Source organism: Ictalurus furcatus, chromosome 9 (genome assembly GCF_023375685.1).
Source record: "Ictalurus furcatus strain D&B chromosome 9, Billie_1.0, whole genome shotgun sequence".
In the NCBI taxonomy this organism is placed as follows: domain Eukaryota; kingdom Metazoa; phylum Chordata; class Actinopteri; order Siluriformes; family Ictaluridae; genus Ictalurus; species Ictalurus furcatus.
The window spans coordinates 1,437,397-1,460,923 of record NC_071263.1 but is presented as its reverse complement, the minus strand read 5'-3'; the positions used below and the strand labels follow the sequence as shown (position 1 = coordinate 1,460,923).

General features: G+C 39.3%; 3 protein-coding genes across 3 annotated transcripts in view; 2 read left to right on the top strand and 1 right to left on the bottom strand.

The window, feature by feature from the left end:
* Nucleotides 1-7,494, bottom strand: part of fam184aa (family with sequence similarity 184 member Aa) — a 32,943-nt gene extending 25,449 nt beyond the window's left edge. The window contains exons 1-6 of the mRNA XM_053632934.1: nt 6,562-7,494; nt 4,677-5,510; nt 3,672-3,807; nt 2,117-2,298; nt 1,685-1,870; nt 610-732 (exon numbers count right to left, since the gene is read on the bottom strand). Coding sequence (XP_053488909.1) covers nt 610-732; nt 1,685-1,870; nt 2,117-2,298; nt 3,672-3,807; nt 4,677-5,510; nt 6,562-6,798 — 1,698 coding nt within the window. The 5' untranslated portion in view covers nt 6,799-7,494. The remainder of the gene's footprint in view (nt 1-609; nt 733-1,684; nt 1,871-2,116; nt 2,299-3,671; nt 3,808-4,676; nt 5,511-6,561) is intronic.
* gnpnat1 (glucosamine-phosphate N-acetyltransferase 1) overlaps nt 1-23,527 on the top strand; it is a 139,139-nt gene that overhangs the window by 46,139 nt on the left and 69,473 nt on the right. The gene's annotated exons all lie outside the window — the stretch shown is intronic.
* On the top strand, nt 10,347-23,457 carry si:ch211-266g18.6 (synaptotagmin-like protein 1). The gene is made up of 15 exons (XM_053632935.1): nt 10,347-11,211; nt 12,165-12,310; nt 12,920-12,992; nt 13,886-13,931; nt 14,032-14,071; nt 14,599-16,185; nt 16,485-16,555; nt 16,951-17,058; nt 17,961-18,133; nt 19,314-19,410; nt 19,593-19,754; nt 20,059-20,137; nt 21,206-21,311; nt 21,757-21,962; nt 22,856-23,457. The coding sequence occupies exons 1-15, from the start codon at nt 11,084-11,086 to the stop codon at nt 22,993-22,995; spliced, it is 3,162 nt and encodes a 1,053-aa protein (XP_053488910.1). The 5' UTR covers nt 10,347-11,083; the 3' UTR covers nt 22,996-23,457.

Below are 23,527 nucleotides of genomic sequence, written 5' to 3'. Positions count from 1 at the left end.
CACCTCGAGATTAAATTCAAGATCATATCACCTACCTTGAAGCGTTGAATATCACTGTTACTAAACCTGAGATATAGCTAGTTAAAATATGTTCCGGTCAACCATTATTGACCAAAATGACAAGTTTACTCATTTTAAATGATAAAAGTCCATAAGGCACCGCTTATAAGGGATAACCTTATGAAAATTGCTACCTTCTGTATATCCTGAATTTCTCTGTGCTGACCCTCATATACTGTTGCTCCAGTTTGGTTCCACTTGCCTTATGTATAAGGTTATAGATTCCTGTTCTTCCAGTTACTTAGTCTCACGCGTTGCTTTGTACTGCATATCAGTTTCGCCGTATGTTCATGAAGTATCGTATGTGTAAAAGTCGTGTTTCTAAGCCTGGCCTTGTCCTAAGTTTCCTTCTATCTATTTTCCTAGTTTTGTTGTTTTGATTATGATTCTGCTCTGGATAACTTGTATTTTGACCCCAACAATGGACGAGAATTACTGTAAAACCCACTTGTGCATGTTCCAATATTATGGCAATAGTATGTTATGATAGTTATGAAAGGTCAGTCGAGAGTCACCATGCTTGCTGTAGAGTAGTGTGTGTTTTCGTACCTCTTGGTTGGCAATGTTGAGTTTGGCAGTGAGCTCCTCGCGGAAAGTGTCCAGCTGCTGCTGCATGCGGCTCCTCTGTTCTTCCAGAGAGAGACGCTGAATCTCAAACTGCTGTTTCATTTCCTGAAACCAAAGGGAAGTGTGAACACGCCGAACGCATCATAATAAAAAGGGTTGGTATGTATTGATGACTGAACAGGTCTAAGACTGTTAAGAGAAAACGCTTTATTTAATCCTAAATGTGACAGATGTTTTCAGACCTCTGTGAACATGAAGGCGTTTTCTCAAATCAGACCTTGGTATGCCTACCTAATGAGAATGACCAGATTAGAAGTCATGTGTTTTCTTTCTTTTCTTTCCTTTGCTTGCACACATTATCCCTCAGATGTCTCGGCTCAGACGCGGCAGTGATTGCTGCAAAACATCCGCGTCTGACCTTTCTAACCTTCTTTAGTTTACAAGCTACAACTTTACCTCTGACTATTACAAAGCACTCACACTGGAGACTCCTTCTTTCCTAAATCCTAAATAAACATCTCCTCGCAGAAAACCTCACCGTATAAACGAGAGCGTTTTTCCAAAGCTGTTTATGTAGAGCATCTGCCATGCACTAGGTAAATTGTTACTACGGAAACAATAAAGTATTGGAACGGGAGCATTAATGTAAACCTGTGCAGCTGGCACTTTTGTCAGAGCTGCTTTCTGAAAAGAAAAAAAAACGAATCAACGCACTGACTAGATAAACAAGAACATTTCAAACCGCAATGCCGAACCATTTAGCACTCCCGAAGCTAACGCAGCACATACGCGACAACTTTGCTCCAGCTGATGAAATAAATGCACTCAGGCTTTAGGACCCAACTTATTCTGACAGCAAACCAGGAAGCCATTTTTAAAATCAGTACATAGATTACAGCATCCAGCTGAGCCATCCTGAGCTGCCATATATCTTATCTTCTCATCTTATCTTCTCATCTTCACATAATTAGCATACTATAAACCATTCATCCATATGCGTACAGTCTTTGTTCTCTGCTCATCAAAACATTTGCTTCCTAATGATACGAGCACGTACGTTAACGAGCTGGGTTTTCTCTCTCTCTGCGGCGTTGTGTGCACTCTCTAGCTGCACTCTGTGCTTCTCCATGAACTCCTCGAGAACCTTGGCTTCGTCTTCTTTCACATGAGTAGCCTCCTCTTCGTATTTAGCCCGAGCCTGAGCCAAATCCAGCTCGTAGTTTTGCTTCTGCTCACACAGGGCCTGTGAACGAAGCACAGACGGGCTTTAGTGCTCCAGGAAAGTGGCCACAATCACGACCAACTGATTAACGTTGTTACCGGTAATCTCTGTAATAATCTGCAATCTGTAATTACGCATTACTTTGCTATCACTGTTATTATCTGTATATCTAAAGTTAAAGCTGAGGATGGACTAGTGCTCCAGCAGTGATATATCTAATGATGTCTATAAAAAGAGTGATGTTAGGAGAGGAAGAAAATGACCTACTTTCTCCAGGTTGAGGATCTGCAGGCGCTGCTGTTCGTCTAAAGCCTGGCTCTGACTCTGCAGTCTGTCCTTCTCCTCCTCCAGCTGGACGATCTTCTCTCTCAGACGACTCTGCTCCTGCTGCAGGTCCTTAATCGTGGCCTCGTGACTCATCTGAGTGGCCTGCAGAGTGCCGATCTGACCTGAGACAGAAAACAGAGGCAATCTGTCAGATACACATAATAAACTCTGAATAATTATTGGCTTTAAAAAAACGTTCACTACAAAGCAGAAACGAGTAAAGAAATAATACTGTCATAATACTGTCATCTACTGTAAGAGACAGATAACAGAGACAGAGAGACATAGATAGATAGATAGATAGATAGATAGATAGATGACTCAAACAGACACAGAGAGACAGACAGATAGACAGATAGATAGATGACTCAGACAAACAGACAGACAGAGAGACAGACAGATAGACAGATACATATATAGATAGATAGATAGATGACTCAGACAAACAGACAGACAGAGAGACAGACAGACAGATAGATAGATAGATAGATAGATAGATGACTCGGACAAACAGACAGACAGACAGACAGACAGATAGATAGATAGATTGATGACCAACACAGACAAACAGACAGACAGACAGATAAATGATTCAGACAGACAGACAGATAGATAGATAGATAGATAGATAGATAGACAGATAGATCGGTAGATAGATAGATAGATAGATAGATAGATAGGTAGATAGATAGATAGATAGATAGATGACTCGGACAAACAGACAGACAGACAGACAGGCAGACAGATAAATGATTCAGACAGACAGACAGATAGATAGATAGATAGATAGATAGATAGATAGACAGATAGACCGGTAGATAGATAGATAGATAGATAGGTAGATAGATAGATAGATAGATAGATGACTCGGACAAACAGACAGACAGACAGACAGGCAGACAGATAGATGATTCAGACAGACAGACAGATAGATAGATAGATAGATAGATAGATAGATAGATAGATAGATGACTCAGACAAACAGAGAGACAGACAGTCATACAGACAGATAAATAGATAGATAGATAGATAGATACAAAAAAATCCAAACATAATCCAAATTATGACTCAATGCCGCCATTTTGGATCAGTAGCAGTGAACTGATGTTAATTGAACAGAATGTGAGAAGCAGAAAATAAACACAATGTAAATGTAATGTAATGTTATTGTATTGTAATGTAATTTAAATGTAATGTAATGTTATTGTATTGTAATGTAATTTAAATGTAATGTAATGTTATTGTATTGTAATGTAATTTAAATGTAATGAAGTGACTCCACTGAAATCTCTGAAGTTAAAATCCCTGAGTTCTTAATAAGGCACAACAGCGAGATAATCAAACAGCAATTAATAAGCAGAACGAGGTGAGAGGATTGTCATCCATCTTGTCTCTATGAGATTGAGTGTGTGTGTGTGTGTGTGTGGGGGGGGGGGGGGGGGGGGGGGGGCGTTTGCAGGGGACTCTAATTGTGTCCCTCAGGCAATTCATTTACTGGCTTTGTGGAGGATTTCCGTGGCCTGCTGTTGCACTCGATCTCTGCTTCCCTCCAACTCGTACTCTGTATCCTTCAGCTGCATCACCCAAATCTCTCCGTCCTGTATGGCCTCCTCCAGCTGCTTATGTAACTCCTATTCAGGGAAAACAAACACCATTTTAATATCATTCCTTTAATTCAGCACTATTAAAAAAAAAATCTTAGAATACATTTACTGAAATTAAAAGTTAAATTTGGCTCATACTTTCAGGAAACATTTCTCATAACTTTTTCTTTTTTTTTTTTACCAATCTTTACTAAGGGTGCCAATATTTCTGGGGCTGATATTTCTTCTCTTCGGTCTCATTGGCTCAAGCCTTCTCATTATGTATCACAGCGTAATATTTCATCTAGCTACTTTCAGCTCCTAATGATTCCGAACATTATTTCTATAACATAACTCTATTTGTTATAATATAATATAATATAATGATTACTGTAATATAAATCGAATGCATTTATTTCCATTCTGATGAGCTTTTATCGTTGATTAGTTTTCATATAACTATCGTAATATTATATAAAGTGTTGTACTTTCATCCTATTATTTATTCTTTTTAATTACACATTTTTTATACTTTAAATTGTAAATATTTACCTATTTAAATGTGACTCCTGTTTACCATGAGCGGTGGGCGGGGCATTTTTTTAATTTGCATATTTGTACAGCATGAATTTTTTAGTGAAAAACTATAACGATCTATTATTTTGTGGAAACACCATTTAATATTTTATGACTTCCATTTTAACTGTAAATCTTTCAGTGTTTTTTTAAAAGAATATTACTGTATTTATTTCTATCATGCTTATAAAAATACCTCTGACCTTCATCAGCAGGGCATCATGGAGATTATACTCTAATTCTAGTTGCCTCGATTTACGGCTCTTACAAAATCCGTTACTAATAACTAATCCATTAGTCCTAACTGTATTATAATTTACTCTCTGAATACGGATCTTCACCTTAATGGTGACCTCGGCGTTATTGAGAGACGCCTGCAGCCTGTTGGTCTTGTCCCGGCTCTCGCGCGCCTCCTCCTGTGCGCGGTGCAGATCGGAGCGGAGTTTACACAGCGTCCTTTGCAGTGCGGCCTCCTGCAACTGAAACTCCTTCCTGAGCTCCACTTCACTCCTCTTCCATGCTAACAGGTTCTCGGTTGTGAGTTGCTGCGTGCGCCTCATAGTCTCAATCTCACTCTCGTAAAACGCTCGCGAATCGTCCAGCTTTGCCTCATACTCCTCCTCCAGGTTCTCCTTTTCCTGCTTCAGCTCCTCGACAAGCTCCTCCAGCTCAATCAGCTCCTCCTGATCTACGCACATGGAGGCGCTCTGGCTCTGCTGGTGGTTCTCCATGAGCTCCTGCAGCTCGTGATGATGGATGGATTTGAGCTCATCCATGGCCCGCTGCTTCTCCTGCTCGATTCGGGCTTCCAGCTGGCTGAAGGAGCGCAGCTTCTCCTCGAAGTCGCAGCGGAGCTCCTCGGCTTCACGCTGCATGGAGGTGACACGCTGTGAGTGCTGCTCCTCCGAGCTGAGGCGCATCTCCTCGACACGACGCCGGTATATCTCGAACTCAGCGAGCGCCTCGTGTTTCAGCTGCTCGTGCAGCTCAAGAGATTCCTCCAGAGCGTGGAGGCGGCGCTTCAACTCGGCTTCGGCACCCATCCTGCTCCGGTACTGCAGGATCTTCTCACGGGTCTCGCTCAGGACGTGCTCGAGCTCATCGTCGTGAGCGTCTTTCAGGGATCGGATGGCCTCTTCGTGCTCGTCGTTTTTGGTGTTAAGTGCATAAATGACCTGCGCAAGTCCAGCGAAAAACATACAACACAACTTTTTAGCAATTTCAAGAAATATCACTCGGCAAAACTTTATTCATTTTTATACCCGATCTATTATAAACACATACTGAACGCTCATTTTTTGGAAGGAGTCTCTAGTTTCAGAGGTTTTTTCACCACAGGAAGTCTTCAAGACAAAACATTTCCTCCGTGACGTTTCTTGCTAACACATCGAGCTGCATGTTTTCCTCTTATAACTTAAAGACGAAGTAATTTCCACAGGCTGACGAGGGAATGTCTATTGTAAACAGCTGCTATAAGGTAAGTGATTAGCAGGAACGAACTTTTTTTCACGGACGCTCCACGACATTAAACATAACTAATAAAGCGTTATGGTGTAAAAGCTATAAAACGTAAATAAAACACGTAGGAAAACGGCACATTGTTGATTTATTGTTCAGTATTTGGGAAAGCTTTGCTTCATTTCTCCCTCCAACCGCTTGCTTCCTGCTGCTGCAGGGTTTCATACGGTTCTCCTTTTCATCTTTAATTCATCCCACGCTCTTTCTCATCCTGTCTAATTAGCATACTGTAAACTGTTTGACTCACCATGCCTTTTAGTGTTGCCAAACACACACACAAACACACACACACACACACACACACACACACACACACACAAAAGCCTCTAGTGAGTTTTCACTGTGTTGCAAATGAGCTCGTTATCAGTTTGGGTCTCTTGAGTTACGTAAGAAAAACATGCAGTGCATTCAGTGAGTTGTATACAGTATTATACCATTATACAGATGGCCTTAAGGTCTTAAATATACAGAATATTCATACACACACACACAACACACAATGTGTTAGAATGTATAGTATATATAGTATGCTACAATGCAATGCAATGCAATAACATGCAACACAACAACAACAACAACAACAACATGTTCAGTTAAGGAAGTTAAGTTGAATGCAGTAGGATAATGATGAGGTCATACTGTGGTGGCAAATCCACCGCGTGCAAAAGCAATATGTGATGATCCTCGTGCATAATCGATAACGCAGACCTTGGTGAGCTGGGCTATTTTCTTGCTCATCTTCAAGTGCAGCTCGTGCGTGTACTCCATGGCGAGTCCTGATTCGTAAAGCAGGTTGCATGATGCTGAGGATGGACTGCTTAGTGATGCACAGGAGGCAGGAGCAGCAGGGTTTCTAGGAGGAAGAGGAGGTGGAGGAGGAGGAGGATGTTGCTGCTGATGCTGCTGATGCTGCGGCTGCTGCTGCCGTCCTGCTCCCGTCGCCATCTTCACGTTCGCGTTCACAGCATTATACAAGATCCTCTGCAAACGATGCTGCACCAGAGCTACACCGGATCACACACAAAGGCATCCCGAACCTCCTCTAAGTGCCAACACTGGAGCGTGCGTTGAGCCGCATCCAGACGCGTCGTGCGGTGAGGGTGCGCGCGGCAAATGAGGGCTGAGTGCGTGCGGTGCGTGAAGCGCGCAGATCATCACCACCTCCTGCTCCTCAGAGGCGCAGCGTTTCTTTCTACTCGACCTCGCTCCGAAATCTGCTTTAAGAAAAAAAAAAAGAAAAAAGAAAAAAAAGGGGGGTCACGTGACGGCGCTGGGGGAGAGCTGTTTCATGACGTCATATCGTTCCGAAGACAGAATGCTGCTGCGTTTTGGCGCGTGAGCTGGCCAAGCAACTTTTCCATTCATAACACAAATTACAGTATAAACACAAACAAACTCCTGATTCCTAACACATCTCTGATTCCTGCTTCCTCGTTTAAAAATAGACCAGATTTAATATTTCTTTCATATAGCCTTCATGATAAATGATGTGCACCTACATGAAAACATACTGCAGTAGGCTGTATTTTAGTATTTACTTTAATAAACGGTAGTAAATTGTGGTATAATGTAGTATATTATAGCATGCATACTTCAGCATACTGTAGAAATGACTATAGTGTACTGATAAACATCCATCCATCCATCCATCCATCCATCTTCTATACCACTTGAGGAGAACCTGGAGCCTATCCCAGGATGCATCGGGCACAAGGCGGGGTACACCCTGGACGGGGTGTCAATCCATCGCAGAAAATTCTAAAGGGTTCACAAACTTTCAAGCACCACTGTATCTCGAGAACACTGAGAGTGAGGTGTGGATACACCCTGATTGTGATGTCAGTCCACCACAGGGCACCATGCGCACCCACATTCACACAGTCTAGCCATGTTTTTGGGAGGTTGGAGGAAATCGGAGAACCCAGATGAAACCCAAATGGACATGAGGGGAACATGTGAACATGGATGAGTAACCTGAGGTCGGGATTGAACCCTGAAACTGTGAAGCAATGCTACATGCTGGGTTAATAATAATAATAATAATAATAATAATAATAATAATAATACAGTTTAACAAATAATGCAGAGGAAATGCAAAGGATCTGGAAACAATGCAGAGAGTGGGAAAAATATTTTAAAATAAATTTGATAAGAACTCAATTTCCCAGGATGCATTGCAGCCTCGCAAAACAGCCGCCTTGGACTCTGTTTCCCAGCAGCCACCGCCACTGCCGCTTTGCTCCTATTATACACACCTGTTTTCTGTTTCTCCTTGATTCGTTTTGTTAGTAAGTCCTGATGATGCTTAATTACCATTCATGTGATTGTTTATACTCTGCTCTTTGCATTTGTCATTGACTTGTAGCTGTTTGACGACCTTGATTCTGGATCTGTGTTTGGAATTGGTGTTCTGGTTAACAAAATATCACCTGTGCTTAATTGCATCCACCACCGTGCACACTATACCCTCAGATTCCAGGGCTTGGCTGACAAGAGTGGAACCCAGTGTGATCTTAGGCTGTTGTAGCCTGTTAAGGTATTGTGCATTCTGACATGCTTTTCTGTTCAGCAGGTTTGTAAAGAGTGGCTGTTTGAGTTGCCGTAGCCTTCATGTCAGCTTGAACAAGTCTGGCTGGTCTTCTCTGACCTCTCTGGCATTTCTACCGGAGAACTGATGCTCACTGGATGTATTTTTTTATTTTTATTTTATTTTTTTTTTTTTGCACCATTCTATGTAGACGTGTGTGTGTGTGAAAATCCCAGGAGCTCAGCAATTTCATACATGTCTGGCACTGAAATCAATGTTTCCCCATTCTGAGGTTTGATGTGAACATTCCCTTAAACCTTCGCCCTGTATTTGCAGGATTTGATGCGTTGTGCTGCTGTCACATGATTAGCTGACTGGATAATTGCTAATTCCTCAACTAAAGGTACTCTTCCTTATGGGGTTTTATCTTTTCTCTTGGTTAAAAATGATGTAAAGATTATATCTTGATCTTAAAAATAGGCATGTTGTCAATAACAAACAGGATTTGTAATTGGTGGTGGATTATTATTATTATTATTATTATTATTATTATTATTATTATTATTATTAATTTATTTTAAAAAAAATTTTTGCTGAGCTCTTTTTCTTTTCTTTCTTTTTCTTTTTTTTTTTACATAAACACTTTTTTTTGGTGATGAATGCCACCTACTGGTGTCTTTCACTTTTATTTTTAAAACCCAAACCTTCAACGCCGTCTCTCCTGCTCCAGCATTCAAACTAGGACATGTGACCTGTTATGAGGCCAGTGACCCTTCACTTTTAACCCTACCCATGATTCCCCTGCTTATAGGAGATAAAATGCAGCTTGTCATGCAGTATATTTTAAAATAACTTGTACAACTAATCACTTGTTTCTGCTGTACCTGCATGGTTCATCATAATAAGAGGGCTTCACAAGAATGGTGTTTGCTTGCTTTCGGGCTCTTTTCGTTTACTCACGGGGTGTGGTGTAGTAGTTCACTAGATAGTGAACAATAACTCTGCTAGCAGGTGCCAAAGGAGGACGGGTTTGATATTTTTCAGTGACTCAATCACCTCAGGAAGTCTTTTTCTTACAAGTCCTCCAAGTCATTTTGAGGTTTAGCAGTACGTGTCGAGGTCAAGAGCGTAATAAATCTAAGCGACTGTACTTTTGCTCATTCATTCACCGCACGCTAGATAAAGAGGGGAAATTTGCTTCTACAGCCTTCATATAAAATTAGTGACTGAAATTTACATTTCACAATCTGTTTTTTATTCCATTAGCAAAGAGTGTATCACTTAGGACCTCTTGTAATGAGGTAATATACAGTATATTGTAACAACAGGTGCTCAGGAGGTTTCTTTTCTCATATGCATATACAAAAAAAAAAAAAAGTAATGTTTTAATATTAGAAAAATAATAATAATATGTGTGGGATCCTTCAAGATTAGAAAATATTATAATGCCTTAATTAAACTGTGTTTTGGAAAAAAAAAATTCTGATTACAGTATCTGCAATATGAATATTAAAAAAAATCACCATGGTACAGCATTACCTGCTACAGACAGTATCCACAACATAATCCCCCATCGTAAATACCGTGCTGCTTGAAGGTTTGTGAACCCTCTAGAATTTTCTAGATTTCTGCAGAAATATGACCTAAAACATCATCAGATTTTCAGCCCCAAAAAGCCCTGAAAGTAGAGCAAGAGAACGCAATTAAACAGATGAGACACAAATATGAAACTTGGTCATTTATTGAGGACAATTATTTCAAATATTTTGACACTCACAGATTGGCTCGTTTCCCCTCAACAAATAAATAAATAAATGACCAAGTATAATTTTTTCGTCTCATCTGTTTAATTGCCTTCTCCTTGTCTACTTTTACGACTTGTGTAAAAATCCGATGTTTTGGGTCATTTATGCAGGTATATAGAATACTCTAAAGGGTTCACAAACTTTCAAGCACCTCTCAATCGTGGATAAACTGTCCGTACTTGCACTTTGTTAGCCATAATCCATACTGTATGTTTGTGGAAATTGATTTTTGTTTGTTTTTGTTCATGATGTCTCCAGCATCAACTAACAATTTCCTAACTTTCAGACCTAACAAGAGAAGCTAGTGAAGCAATGACCGACTGTTTATAGCTACTATAATGTAAGTAATAATAGGAACTGACTTGTTTTGTGGATGTTCAACAATAAATGGATAGAACGGGTGATGTTACTCTTTAATTAATTAAATAATATTTAAAAAAAAAAAAATCACCATTGATGGATTTACTGTAGTGGAAGAAGAACCTCACGTTGAGACGTAAACATCAAATGCACGGAGGTGGTTTTGTAGCTAGTTCCCTTTCAGGTCCGTTACATGAACAAGACTAAATACTGTAAGAACTAAACACCCTCACGTTCTATTTTGGATCCCAGGCTTTCACGTTTTTCTTTTTTTCCTGAGTAACATGATCTCGAGAGAGTTTTACTCTCCCACCCCCAGGTGCAGTTTACTTTCTACACCACTGATATGATGTCAGAGGAGCTCCATGGGCTTTTTGGTGTTAATATGTGACTGGAGAACTAGCAGAGGCGTGGCAAACGTGCAGGAACACATACAAACACTTCACCCTGGCCAAGCTGAACACTCCGAGAGCCACTACGAGGACCAGCAGTACGCATCTGTTCGAGGTTTTAGTGCTCCTGAAAGATCCGGTCGAGGATGACTGCGTCTAGAGATGCCACCATATTTATTGACCTGAGCTTTCTTTCTCCGGAGGAGGAAGCGGTTATTCATAAAGTTCTTCTCAGAGACGAGGATTTGAAAAAGCATGAGATTGGACGTGTAAGGTGAGCAGCTGTACACAGCTGTGGTTTCAGAACCAAGATTAAATAACAAGGATTTGGATTGGATTTGAGATGGAAGTTTTTGGAGGGGGGGTTATTTTTGGTTTTGTGCTTGATCTTCCAGTTTGGGGAATTTTCCATTGAAATGGCAACATTCCTGTTATGACATGCATCATTAGGAATTTTACCTGTATGCCTGAACGCACATCAAGTTGACTGAAGTCCAAAATGAAGGGTAATTTGTCACCAACTGTGGCTTGAATAAAGACAGCAAACATGGCTACTTATGTTTGCTTTATTTTACTTTTAAACAGTAGAACATTCCTTTAACCTTACTCTATCTTTAATCTCTTTAACCATTACTTGCAGGGATTTTATCTAATGTGTATATATCTCCATATCGCATCAGTGTGCCATGTAGTCCAAGTGTCTAATAATAATCAATCTTTTAAAAGTTAAACCGATTTGTTTGATTGATTGATTTATTTATTTATTTCTTAATACACCCAGTTACTTTAGTATTGAATATTCCTAGATTTCAAGCTAGAAGCACTAGGACGTATGCGCAAAGTGTTTATTTCGGCATATCCACAAATCTTACCATGCATAGCTGTGGTCAGAGGTTGTAAACGGAGCATCCGTAATCATTCTCCAAACAAATAACGAAGGTCCGAACCAGAAATGAACTCCAATATAGGAAACGGAAGAACTAGTAAATAATACTTGGCATACTTGAAGACAATGAGAGCTGGGATAAATTGGGATTGAATTTGCATCTACTGAATTAAACTAAAGTTGAGAGGAATGCCGAATTTGTCCAAGGTCACGTCCACGTCTTTCACACCTGGAGTTAAATGGAGTTAATATTTTCTCCCTGTAACTCGAAGTGGGTTTTATTTAGAACTCCAGTTACACTGGTTGTGTTTAATCCAGCTGTTTTGACATGTTTATACCAGGAAGCTGAGGGAGTCGGTCCCAGACCCGAAGCAGCTGAAGGTGTTATCGGGCGAATGGTTCGAGGATCTGAAGTCGAAGCGGCACGGCCGCCAGCCGCACGTCTCGGCCGTAGTCCGATCTTCCATGAGATGGAAGAAATCAGCAGGTATTTGAGATTCTCTTTAATAAGATTAATGATCAATCTCTAGCATTGGCACTGCTGCTGTTAAAACTAGACAGATCTAAGGGTTTTGGGCGCGCATTAAAATATTTTAATAACTAAAATATTTACATGTGCACGTTCTGTCACATTAATGGCAAAAAAAGCACAGTAAATATATAGAATTACGTAGAAATTACTTAATAGAAGAATATTTATAAGAAGAAAATCTAAATTGTTCTATTGTTAACCTTGTTTTCGTGTTTTTTTTTGTTTGTTTTTTTTTTTAAACTTGCATTACATGCAGCTGTTTCTGCTTATGTTTTATGTATAAAACTTTATCCGGTTACTGAGTATTGATTATAGGTTATTTCATTCAATTCAAACACTCAAAATACACGAAACACAAATAATCTGGACGCGTTTCATTTTTCACTTGAATTTTTATGAATGATGGGATTTTCGAAAAACCCTTCGGTACTTAATTATAATCGTCAATTATAATAACATTGAGGGGAAAATCCGTAGCCCTCGGTTGCTCACTTTTATTCCTTCTGCTAAATGAATTCACACAAAGAAAAGTCACAGTTTGTCTTTCGTTGCTGGTCGTTGCAGGCCATAAACCGAACCCCTTCCTGAAGGCTGTGTCCGAGGATAAAGATGGAGAAAAGGCCAAGCCTCGCCCAGAGTAAGGCGAGATATTTCTGACCTTGTTCACTGCAAAGACAGACAGAGAAACACTGAAACGCACCACCCACTGTAAACACACAGGGTGTGTGCTGTATTAATCATTTACACTCACACACACACACACGGGCCACTAGTACTGTAGTATATAGACATCATTTAATATTATATAATTCCCGCCCTATTTCTAATATACCTGTATATACAACACGTGCCTATTTGTAGTGCATGTTTATTGTTTAGTGTAGAACAATACTTCAGATATAAAGCAATGTAAACTTTCTTTACATTACTCATGGTTTTTGCTGTTCATGGTCTGTTTCTGGTAAGTAATGTTTACATTAAGATTCTCTTAACTTTAATGTTATCATTAGGGAGCCAAATTCCTGACTTGGTGCGGACGAATTTGCAATCTGCACCATTTAATCTCCTCCCACTTCGATTTACAGTTTCCATAACGCTGATTTTCTTTATACTCGTGTGCGCATGTTGATGTATGCAGATCACCCATAAATTAGCAAACGTGTTTCGTTACGTTTAGCTAGCCGACACCCACAAAACTTCATAAACTCGGAGTTGAAACTGACATGGTGATTAAATGGTGAAAGAGCGCCTCCTAGGTGTTGTGTGTGCGCGCGCTCAGTAAGTCTTCCAGTAATGCAGCTCGGCCATTGCAGCGTGTCTGCTAAATTAGACACGTACTAACTCTAATGCCTTTATGTATTTCTTCTAATATATTAATACATACTCATTATTATTTCCTGACTTCTCATAACCTACAATATCGCCTAAGGTTTGGCAGGCTTAAATATTAAATTATAAATATTAACATCAAAATGATTTTTTCTTCTGTGTTTTTTTTTTTTTTTTTTTTTTTTTTTTTACCCCCCCAAGTGTATCCGCGGACCCTCGATCGATTCACCCAGCTCTCAGCGTGCAGGTTTGTCATACTTCATTCACTTATTTTTTTTTCTTTCTCTACATTTCTCAACATTTTCTCAGCAATTTCCTTTCCTCTATACAATGACTGATGGCTACAGGTGCAGCAGGAAAACGCAAATGAAGCTATCGTTTTAGAAGGTGAGTTCATTTATTAATTAAAGAGTAACATCACCCGTTCTATCCCTTTATAGTCACGTTTATTGTTGAACTTCCACAAAACAAGTTAGTTCCTATCATCACTTACGTTATAGTAGCTATAAACATAGTCATTTCTTCACTAGCTTCTCTTGTTATCTCTGGAAGTTAGGAAGTTGTTATTGAGAAACCTTTCATATGTCAGAAAACTTAAATGTACAGCCTTACATCTGATTGTTACAAAATGTTGACACTGGAGACTCCTTCCATAAATGGGGGGGGGGGGGAGTCATACATATCAACAATTAGACATATTTTCTCCATTTAAGTCAGACATCCACTGAACAAGTCCCTGTTTAACTGGTTAGTATAGAAACGATAACATATTAGACTGAGTGCATAAATATAGCTTACAGCTGGAAAATGTATCACCTTCTGGCCAATCAGAACCGAGAATTCGACATGGCTGTGGTATAAAATGCACTTATTTTTGACTTCTTTGTCTCTAATTATTATTATAATTTTTTCAGAGACCCCTGGAGCTAAAATAAATACTCCTGTCCTTCAAGTTATTGAAGCAGGACGTCAATCGGGAGCAAAACCTCAAGAGCAAACACCTCGTTTCGAGTCTCTAGAACTAGCGCCTACGCAGGAGTCGAAGACAAAAGCCGCCGTTACAAAAGAAATCGACTCGGCCGAAGTCGGATCGGATCCTGGAAGAACCGCAATGAAAGAAGACCGGGGAGTGGAGATGAGTTTGGAGACCAGACCAAAACAGACAGATGGAAACGCGTCTAGAAATTTTGAGATACGATCTTTTAGCAAAGCGCAGGAAACATCAAACTGGGAAATGCGTCAACTTGGTAGCGTTGACGAGTCGATTAAGCCCCAATCAAAGGTTGAGGTTGTCATAATAAACTCTAACAACAGTACGGAAACAGAAGTGACGACCAAGCAGGATAATCCGAGACCCGAAGTGCTGATGAATTCTGGATATGGGTTCAAAGAAGAAATTCAGTCTCCGTTACCAAAGAGAAGATCTGGTAAAGAAATCAGAGTCTTGAACATCACCGACAAGCGAACAACTCCGACGAGGATGGAAGAGTTGAGCGTAGATTTAAACGTAAAGGATGATCCAGGTATTCTTGAGGATCTAAAAACACGTCCAGTTAATAAGGTAAATGCACCAGAGTGTGTTAATTTGAACCAAAAGAGTTTAGATCCAGTTCAGAAAGGAAAGAAAATCGCTGTTGAGGAAATCATAGTCGCTGACTTTAAACAAAGGTCTCCAACAAAGACGGAGGAATTAAGTGTTGATTTAGATGTGGAGAAGGATCCAGATGTTCTTGAAGGCCCGGTTAATAATGTAAACACAGCAAAATGGGCCCATTTGGACCAGAATTTAGATCCAACTCAGAAAGGAAAGAAAATCGCTGTTGAGGAAATCATAGTCGCTGACTTTAAACAAAGGTCTCCAACAAAGATGGAGGAATTAAGTGTTGATTTAGATGTGGAGAAGGATCCAGATGTTCTTGAAGGCCCAGTTAATGTAAACACAGCAAAGTGGGCCCATTTAGACCAGAATTTAGATCCAGTACAGAAAGGAAAGGGGAGTGCTGTTGAGGAAATCGTAGTCGCTGACTTTAAACAAAGATCTCCAGCAAAGACGGAGGAATTAAGTCTCGGTTTCAATGTGGAAGCGAATCCGGATGTTGAGGAATTAAAGACTGGACCGGTTCCCAAAGACGTCCATAAAGATGAAAACGGATTAGCAGCCGTGAACGGGGACGAGCTCCCAGAATCGGTTGTGAATGAGGAAAAAAATGAGGCTGCTGCAGGAAAAAGTGACTTTGATGTGGCATTGAGGACGTCTGAAAGCACTAATCAAGACAAGATTGACGAAGCCAGTGAACCAGAAGGTAGTTTTCAAGACCGGGAAGTTGAAAGTGGGATTTCTGAAAGCGATATTCTCGCCAGCGTGTATGCGCGCGCCACTAGGCCCAAATGGGGCGTGTCGAAAACCCCTTTCGCACAAGACCCAATGCAAAAGACTGAAGACGTGATCCCGACTATAGTGATCGTGCCGTCTGAATCCGAGGAGCCGAAAGAAATGGAGCGTAAGTGCATTATTTCAGAGGAAAATACAGCAAATTCTCTCTCTCTCTCTCTGAGAGTATACCATTTCCCTCTCTTGCTCTACACGAGCTTGCATTCTTTGTTTATATCCACTATATCAAATTTCCCACCCATGCACAATCTCTTTGGCGTTAAATGACTGTACAGTTTCTGACAATCCACTCGAAGCCTCAGTGCTCTTGGCACGGACACACCCTGTATTACATAAACCCCCTTTTTCTCATACCATACCTCTTTTAAGTGAAGACGTTTAACCATGTCATCTGTTTTGCTTCCACAGGTGTGAAGAACGAGACACCTGCCCCTGAAGCACTTGTTGAGGTTGCAAAACCTGGCACAGATACTTGGGAGGTTCGCTTTATTTCACACACTGTAGCACCTAGTACTATGATCAGTAAGGAATTAAAAACACAGTTTATAATATGGAATATAATATATTGATAAAACAAGTAGTTACCACCCTGAAGTTGCTCATTTTCCTATATCGGCGTGTTCTAAAGTGTTTTCATTCCTGTTTTAAATGTCTGTTTATGAAATTAATACGGAGACAAAGCTTGACTAGTTCGTAAAATAAAGACTAGCGTGTCATCCCTTGTGTATGTCAGTTTAGCACAATTTATTTAATTGTTTTTTTTCCCCGCCCGTTTTTATTGAGTTTGTTAAGCAAAGTGAGCTCATATGCTATGTCTAATGTTGTTATAAGTGACTGTTTCGGGATTTTTATTTCCATTACAACCCTTTTCCAGTATGAAGGAGTGGACTCGGATGAGGACAGCAGCTCCGAGTCCAGCCACGACTCGGATTTGTCAGGAAAAAGGGGCCAGTTGTCTGCCAGTACACTTTCAGTCAAAGAGGTGAGACGTTTACAGCCAAGCGCTTAAGTCCTGTTTTTTCTTTTCAATTGTCGATGTCCTATTTCATTTCACCACAGACATATACGCTCTAAACGGTGTTCATTTTTGTTACTTGATATTGACTCCATTATTTACAATCATCTGAAGTAGCTCTGTTACTGTACAAGTCCCTCCCCCCCCCACCAGTTTTAAGAAAAATCTACTTTCATCTGTTTTATAAAAGTTTTCACAAGTCACTACATTTCTCTATAACCATACATTTGTAAAGTTATATAGTGACATTTTAGCATTAAATGGCTTCATTGAACAAGTGTGACAGGAAGAACGAGCGCTAATATTAAATGCTACTAACAAAAGGCAGTTTGTGTTGGGAGAGCTAGTTTGTATGGTCGGTTATCGTGCTAGCTAACATTTGAGAGATTAGCATGAAAGCTGTTAGTTAGCCTTAGCTAATGTTTTCTCATGTTTTTTTGGTGAAAGAGGGTTTCATTTACAGTCAGTAACTAAAAAAATATGTAATTTAAGAAAGACGTCTTTATTGTACTTTCATACTCGAAGTAAGTTTGATAGTTTAGCTTGAGTTTAACTCTTCTACTTTAACTTGAGTGAATTAAAGCTGTACTTTTACTAGAGTATTTATTTAGCAATTGTTATTTATTTATTTTTTACTTGCAGGAAGATTTTCAGTACTTTTACAACTCCTGCTTATTAATTCCTCTGAGTGTTGTCATCCTTACTGCTTTCAGTCATTAAGAGCATCTCGTTTGGATTTACATTAGTGAAGACTAATAGATGTAGGACAGTTTAAGTAACGATCGCGTTAGTTCCCGATAACAGATTTCGCTCCGTATGTGTGTAGTATTCGGTATTGTATGTTAAGCATGTTGTACCGCTTTTCGTAGCGCACTGCCAGTTTGCTGAGCGTGTACAGCGATGCCGGCGACTTCGGGAACGTGTCGGTGCAGGGATCGGTGGAGTTCGCTCTGATGTACAGTCCTCTTGGAGAGCTCGTCATTATGGTGGAGCAGTGTCAGGATCTGGCCATCGCAAACCCACGCAAACAACGCACAGACCCGTGAGTCCATCAAAGCGACTTTTACAAGATTATCACGAACACTTTTTTTTTTTTTTTTTTTTTTTTTTTTTTTTTTTTTTTTATTGTCATGATTATCGTTGAAGCTTAAGTCTTCAGGAAGGTAGATCTCCAGGAACAAGGTCGGTGACCACTGCTGTAGGTGTGGTTTAGACCATCAACAACTTCTTTTTCTTTGTTTTACTTGGTTATTTATTTGGCCTGTTTACAGAGTTGGTGACTGAAGTCATTGACTTGAGTTCAAAAATTGCCAATATTTAGGTGGGGGGAAGTTATGCATCTTCAGAGACGGGTTATGCAGCTCTTTCAGTTGATTTTCTTGGTGTGGCAATATTAAATACATAAATACAACAATGAATTAAATGACTTCAAAGAAGATGATGATTTATCTAGTGCTTGGCCCCCCTAATAACTTAAAATATTGCTAATCTCATATTTAATCAACTTGCAGTTGAAACATATGGACACGTTGCAATATGTCTAAATCACTTGAGCTACACTGACTTGAAGTGAGCTGTGAGTGTAGCGGATGAGTACTAGGTCAGCTAATCCTTCAAACCACAGGCACGGCGTGTCCTTTACAGGAGAGCTCATCAACTTAACAAAACGCCAACCTTATTTGACTCGATCGCAAAACGTGTGATAAAATGGCCTAAATCACATTATGATTATGATTTGACCTCAATTTAGTATCTAGTAACTACGTAAAGTTATGGCACCCAATATATTAAAATAAAGCAAAACAATAGGATGTGCTGGATCAAGTGCTATTTCATAGTCTGCTGAATAATGAAGGTGGAAGCCATATTGTTGGGTTACACCAGATTTGTAGCGATTGAGGTGACACTTAAACACAGGTACTGTAATAATAATCTGGATGGGGAGCCCAGAAGTCATCTTAAACAGGTGCATAACCTGACTCTGAATACGAGCAACTTTCCCTGAATTAAATATTGACGTTATTTTTGGACTTTTCACCAAATGTGAATGTGGTCCAAGATATTTAACAGTCTACAATTAGTACATTTTTGTAGCTTTCCGAAGCATAGTTCCTTTTTTTTATATATTTATTTATTTATTTTTTTTATGAAAATGCCAATTTATAAACAATTAGTAGCTAAAAAGGCTAACACTTTGTGTGTTTGCTGGACTTTTGTGTCAGATACGTGAAGACGTACCTCTACCCAGACAAGAGGAGCAAGAGGAAAACTTCCATCAAGAAACATACAGTGAATCCAGTCTATGTGGAATCACTGAGAGTATGTATAAAGTATTCCTTTATGGCGTTATTTTTAATCAGTATACCTCATTTTAAGACGCACATCGTTATTACACTGTCTGATTTTATACACTGCTTTCTTGTATAAAGTTGAATTAATGCACCACTATTCATTTCTTTTTTTTTTTTTCCTTTTCTTATTCATTTGTATTCTGTACACAGTACAAAGTAAAACGTGAAGAATTGCATGGAAAGACTCTGAATTTATCTGTATGGCACAATGACTCCCGAGGCAGAAATGCCTTTTTGGGTCAGGTTGAGATTAATCTGAAGGACTGGGACTGGAAACATGAAGCACTCTCATGGTACAACCTCCAACCAAAGGTATGAGAAACTTTAGGAAATGTGAGCAAGAACCCAAATCTTTCTTTCATTTGCATAACTGTAGTATTTAGATATTATTGAAGACTCATTTAAAAGTCTTGGTAGTCCTGACTGGCTCGTTTTACCCAGCATGCACATCACACTGGAACATCGATACACACCGATCTCATTTTCAGAAAGCTCCAGAAAACTAGCATCGCTTCACTGATTGCACATTTCACATCTCTATACTACTATATTTACTGCTGCCTTCTTCATTTGATTTATTTAAAGCTTTTAATAATATCCTTCTCCTGATTTACAGAACGCAGATAATCAGGAATCGCAGGAAGACCGCGGTGTTTTGATCGTCTCGCTGAAATACGTAACTCCCGAAGCCACAGGTAGTTCAAGATGAACCACTTAAATTTACATTCTACATCAACCTATGATACAATATATGATAAATTAAAGGTACTTAACATTCTTTTTTTTTTTTTTTTTTTTTTTTTTTTAAATGCATTCACACTTGGATTAAATCCTTTACTATCTTTAACATGACTAGATAGTTTTCAATGAATAATTAATAAATGTATATAAATAAATTTACGTTGCGTTTAATACAATCTGTAAACAAATTACAATTAATATTATATGTTAATATTAATAACTGTGCTCATTCAATGTTACTCGAAATGATTGACACAATTTTATAATAATAATAATAATAATAATAATAATATCCTTTAGTGCTTAGACATCTAATAATTTCATATCTCCGACTGAATCAATGTCCTATGCAATTGAAACAGAAGAACCACACTTTGGAATATGTCTAAAGGACTAAATATCTAAATATATAATATCGTGTGTGTGTGTGTATATAATATAGTATCCAATATCCTTATAAGATATTTTAAAATGTATAAATTAAATCTTTAATTGACACCCTGTACGTTATGAGTAACTTAAGTTTACTGCGAAAATGTGTTTTACATTTTATTTTTATGAAATTAAATCAGATATTTTCTGCTATCTGAATTTATTTTAAAAAATATTAATTAAAAATGAAATATATATTATGCCTTTTTAACAAAATATTTCAGGTACATTATATTAGTCAGTAATGTAGATTATGTAATGGTATCATTTTATTTCTATTATTAATACACAATGTAAAATTAAGTAATGAATTAAATAATGAATTTATTATTCATTAAAATAATAACATTTTAAATAGGTTTTTTTTTAATGCAAATCTCATTGTATAACTTTTTTTTTTTTTATAGTTGTATCAAATTTGAGTTGTTAGTTGAATTTGAGATGTTACACAATGCAGCTATAAATGATTGTTGTTGGTATCATTTATTTTCTTTTAGAATTTAATTTCACACTTAAGAATTTAATATCCTCTGTGTTTGTAATACAATAGCGTGATGCAGTAATTGTGTCTTTGCATGGCATCTCTGTAGCTGGTTCTACTCTCAGCCGGCCTCTGGGAGAGATTCACATCTGGCTGCGAGAAGCGAGAGGTCTGCGTCGTCTAAAGGCTCGAGGAGTCGACTCGTTCGTGAAGTGGTGAGTGGAAAAACTATTTCCGTCTCTATTAAACGGTCGTGATTTTGAGTTTGGTTTCAGTGCGTCGTTTGTCACGCCGGTGACAGACAGAAACGGAATGAAGTGTTTGTTTAAAGGGCAAACGCAAACACTGGCGTTGGTCCGCGGCGTACAGTCATTCATGATCATTCTGGTGGAAGCACGACGGAAAGGACTCGTGATGGAGTGGGTTGGTAGCCTGTTGCACAGGCTCATATTTTCAAATCGCACACAAGTTGTGGACAAGTTGATGCTTCCAGGGTCAAAGTTCAGAAGAACAAGCAGCCATTTTAGCATGTTGCTGGAGAGAAAGTCAATATATTTGGAGAATGAAGGATGTAATTGCGATTGCGGGTAGGATTTGGAGTGTAATACAGGGTGTCGGGAGTGGGTAGATCAGATTGTAAAACTAATCCGCTTTATTTAGCTACATGTTACCAGACACGAGTAAGAAAAGTCGCCAGAAGACTCGCGTGGTGAAGAAGACGCAGGACCCGGTGTATAACCACACCATGGTGTATGACGGCTTCAGAGCAGGCGAAGTGTGTGAGGCCTGCTGTGAACTCACCGTGTGGGACAGCAACAAGCTTTCCAATCAGTTCCTCGGAGGAGTGCGTCTCAGCCTCGGCACGGGTTAGTGCACGCGCTTGCTCTCCTTTCCTCCTTTATTTTCGTGTAGTATTACTGATTATGCGTCAGGATTCTCAAAGCTGATTGGTTGATTCATCTACAACAGCTCTGATCACAGGTTTATATTAACGCACTCGTTCTAATACGATATCTTAAAGGTTTGGATGACGATCACTGTATATTTCTCAGCATTTATGGAAGGAGTCTCCAGTGTCGGTGCTTTGTAACAGTCCGTACGTTTTCCTCTATGGGAAAGTCAAAGGACGAAACGTGTCACTCTTTGTTTCGTTTTATATTACAGGTGGCAGTGGCAGCTCAGTGGTTAAGGCATTGGACTTCTGATGAGAAGGTCGTGAGTTCAAATCCCAGCACCACCAAGCTGCCACTGCAGGGCCCTTGAGCAAGGCCCTTAACCCTTAACTGCTCAGTTGTATAAATGAGATGCATGTAAGTCGCTCTTGCGTGCATTTAGCGTCTGCCAAATGCCATTAAAGTAAATGTAATATGTGCTAATATTAACACTAACATAAATGATAACAGAAACTAACTTGTTTCTCAGACGTTGTAACTGTAAATGGATTAAAAAGTCCAAAATGTCCTCCTTTTCAATGAATTACAAATTGTAATCATTGGCAAATTGCTGGTAAAAGTTGAATACAAGACTTCAGCATATGCTGTTGTGGGGAAAACGATCAAATGCTGTTTACACACGAGGAAAAAATGTTTTTTTCGAAAGTAGTATGTAATTCAAGCAATCGCAAGTGCACACAGTGAGAGCGCTCCCCCTAGTGGCGACATTAACGAACTATTCGTACATGAATGACCTTGGAGCAATTTACTGTTGGACATTAGACATTCTCTCTCTCGTCTCTCTCTCTCTCCATCTACACCCTCAGGCCAGAGTTATGGAAAGAAAGTTGACTGGATGGATTCCGAGAACGAGGAAGTGGAAATCTGGAAAAAAATGATGGCTAATCAAAACAGCTGGGTCGAGGCAGAACTTCCACTCAGGCCTTCGATGACTCCCAGGAACTGAGACTGATGCTAAAGACCAGCAGCAAATGTGTGCAGTTTGATTGATTGATTAACATCCCAGAGCATAGTTAGCTAGAGCTGCTAATTAGTTTTGTACGTGGTCTGATTTTCTGGAGAATGGAATTATCTTAGGAGGATTTTTATTTAAATCCAAGGACTAACACAGAGCCACCAGTGGGCAAGTTCTTTAACAATCAACTGCTCATATAGAAGTGGATTTGGATACATTTGTGTGCAAAATTATTAAATGTACTGCTCAATGTGGACGTGAAATACGTTAACCTAACATTTGGATTTGTAAATATTTGCAAATGAGTGTTACTTCAATGCAGCTCGTATTGAATCCGATTCTATGATGCAAATTATTCCAAATGAAATACTTTTTTTTGTTGTTGTTGAGATTTTGTACTGTCTCGGTGAACAATGTTCTTGAACGTCGTCATGAATAAATCGGTGCAAGGTGCGTCTCTTTCCTGCTGAATGATTTACAAGCGCCACGTTATTCATTAATCACGTGTGGGAGTGCATTAGCC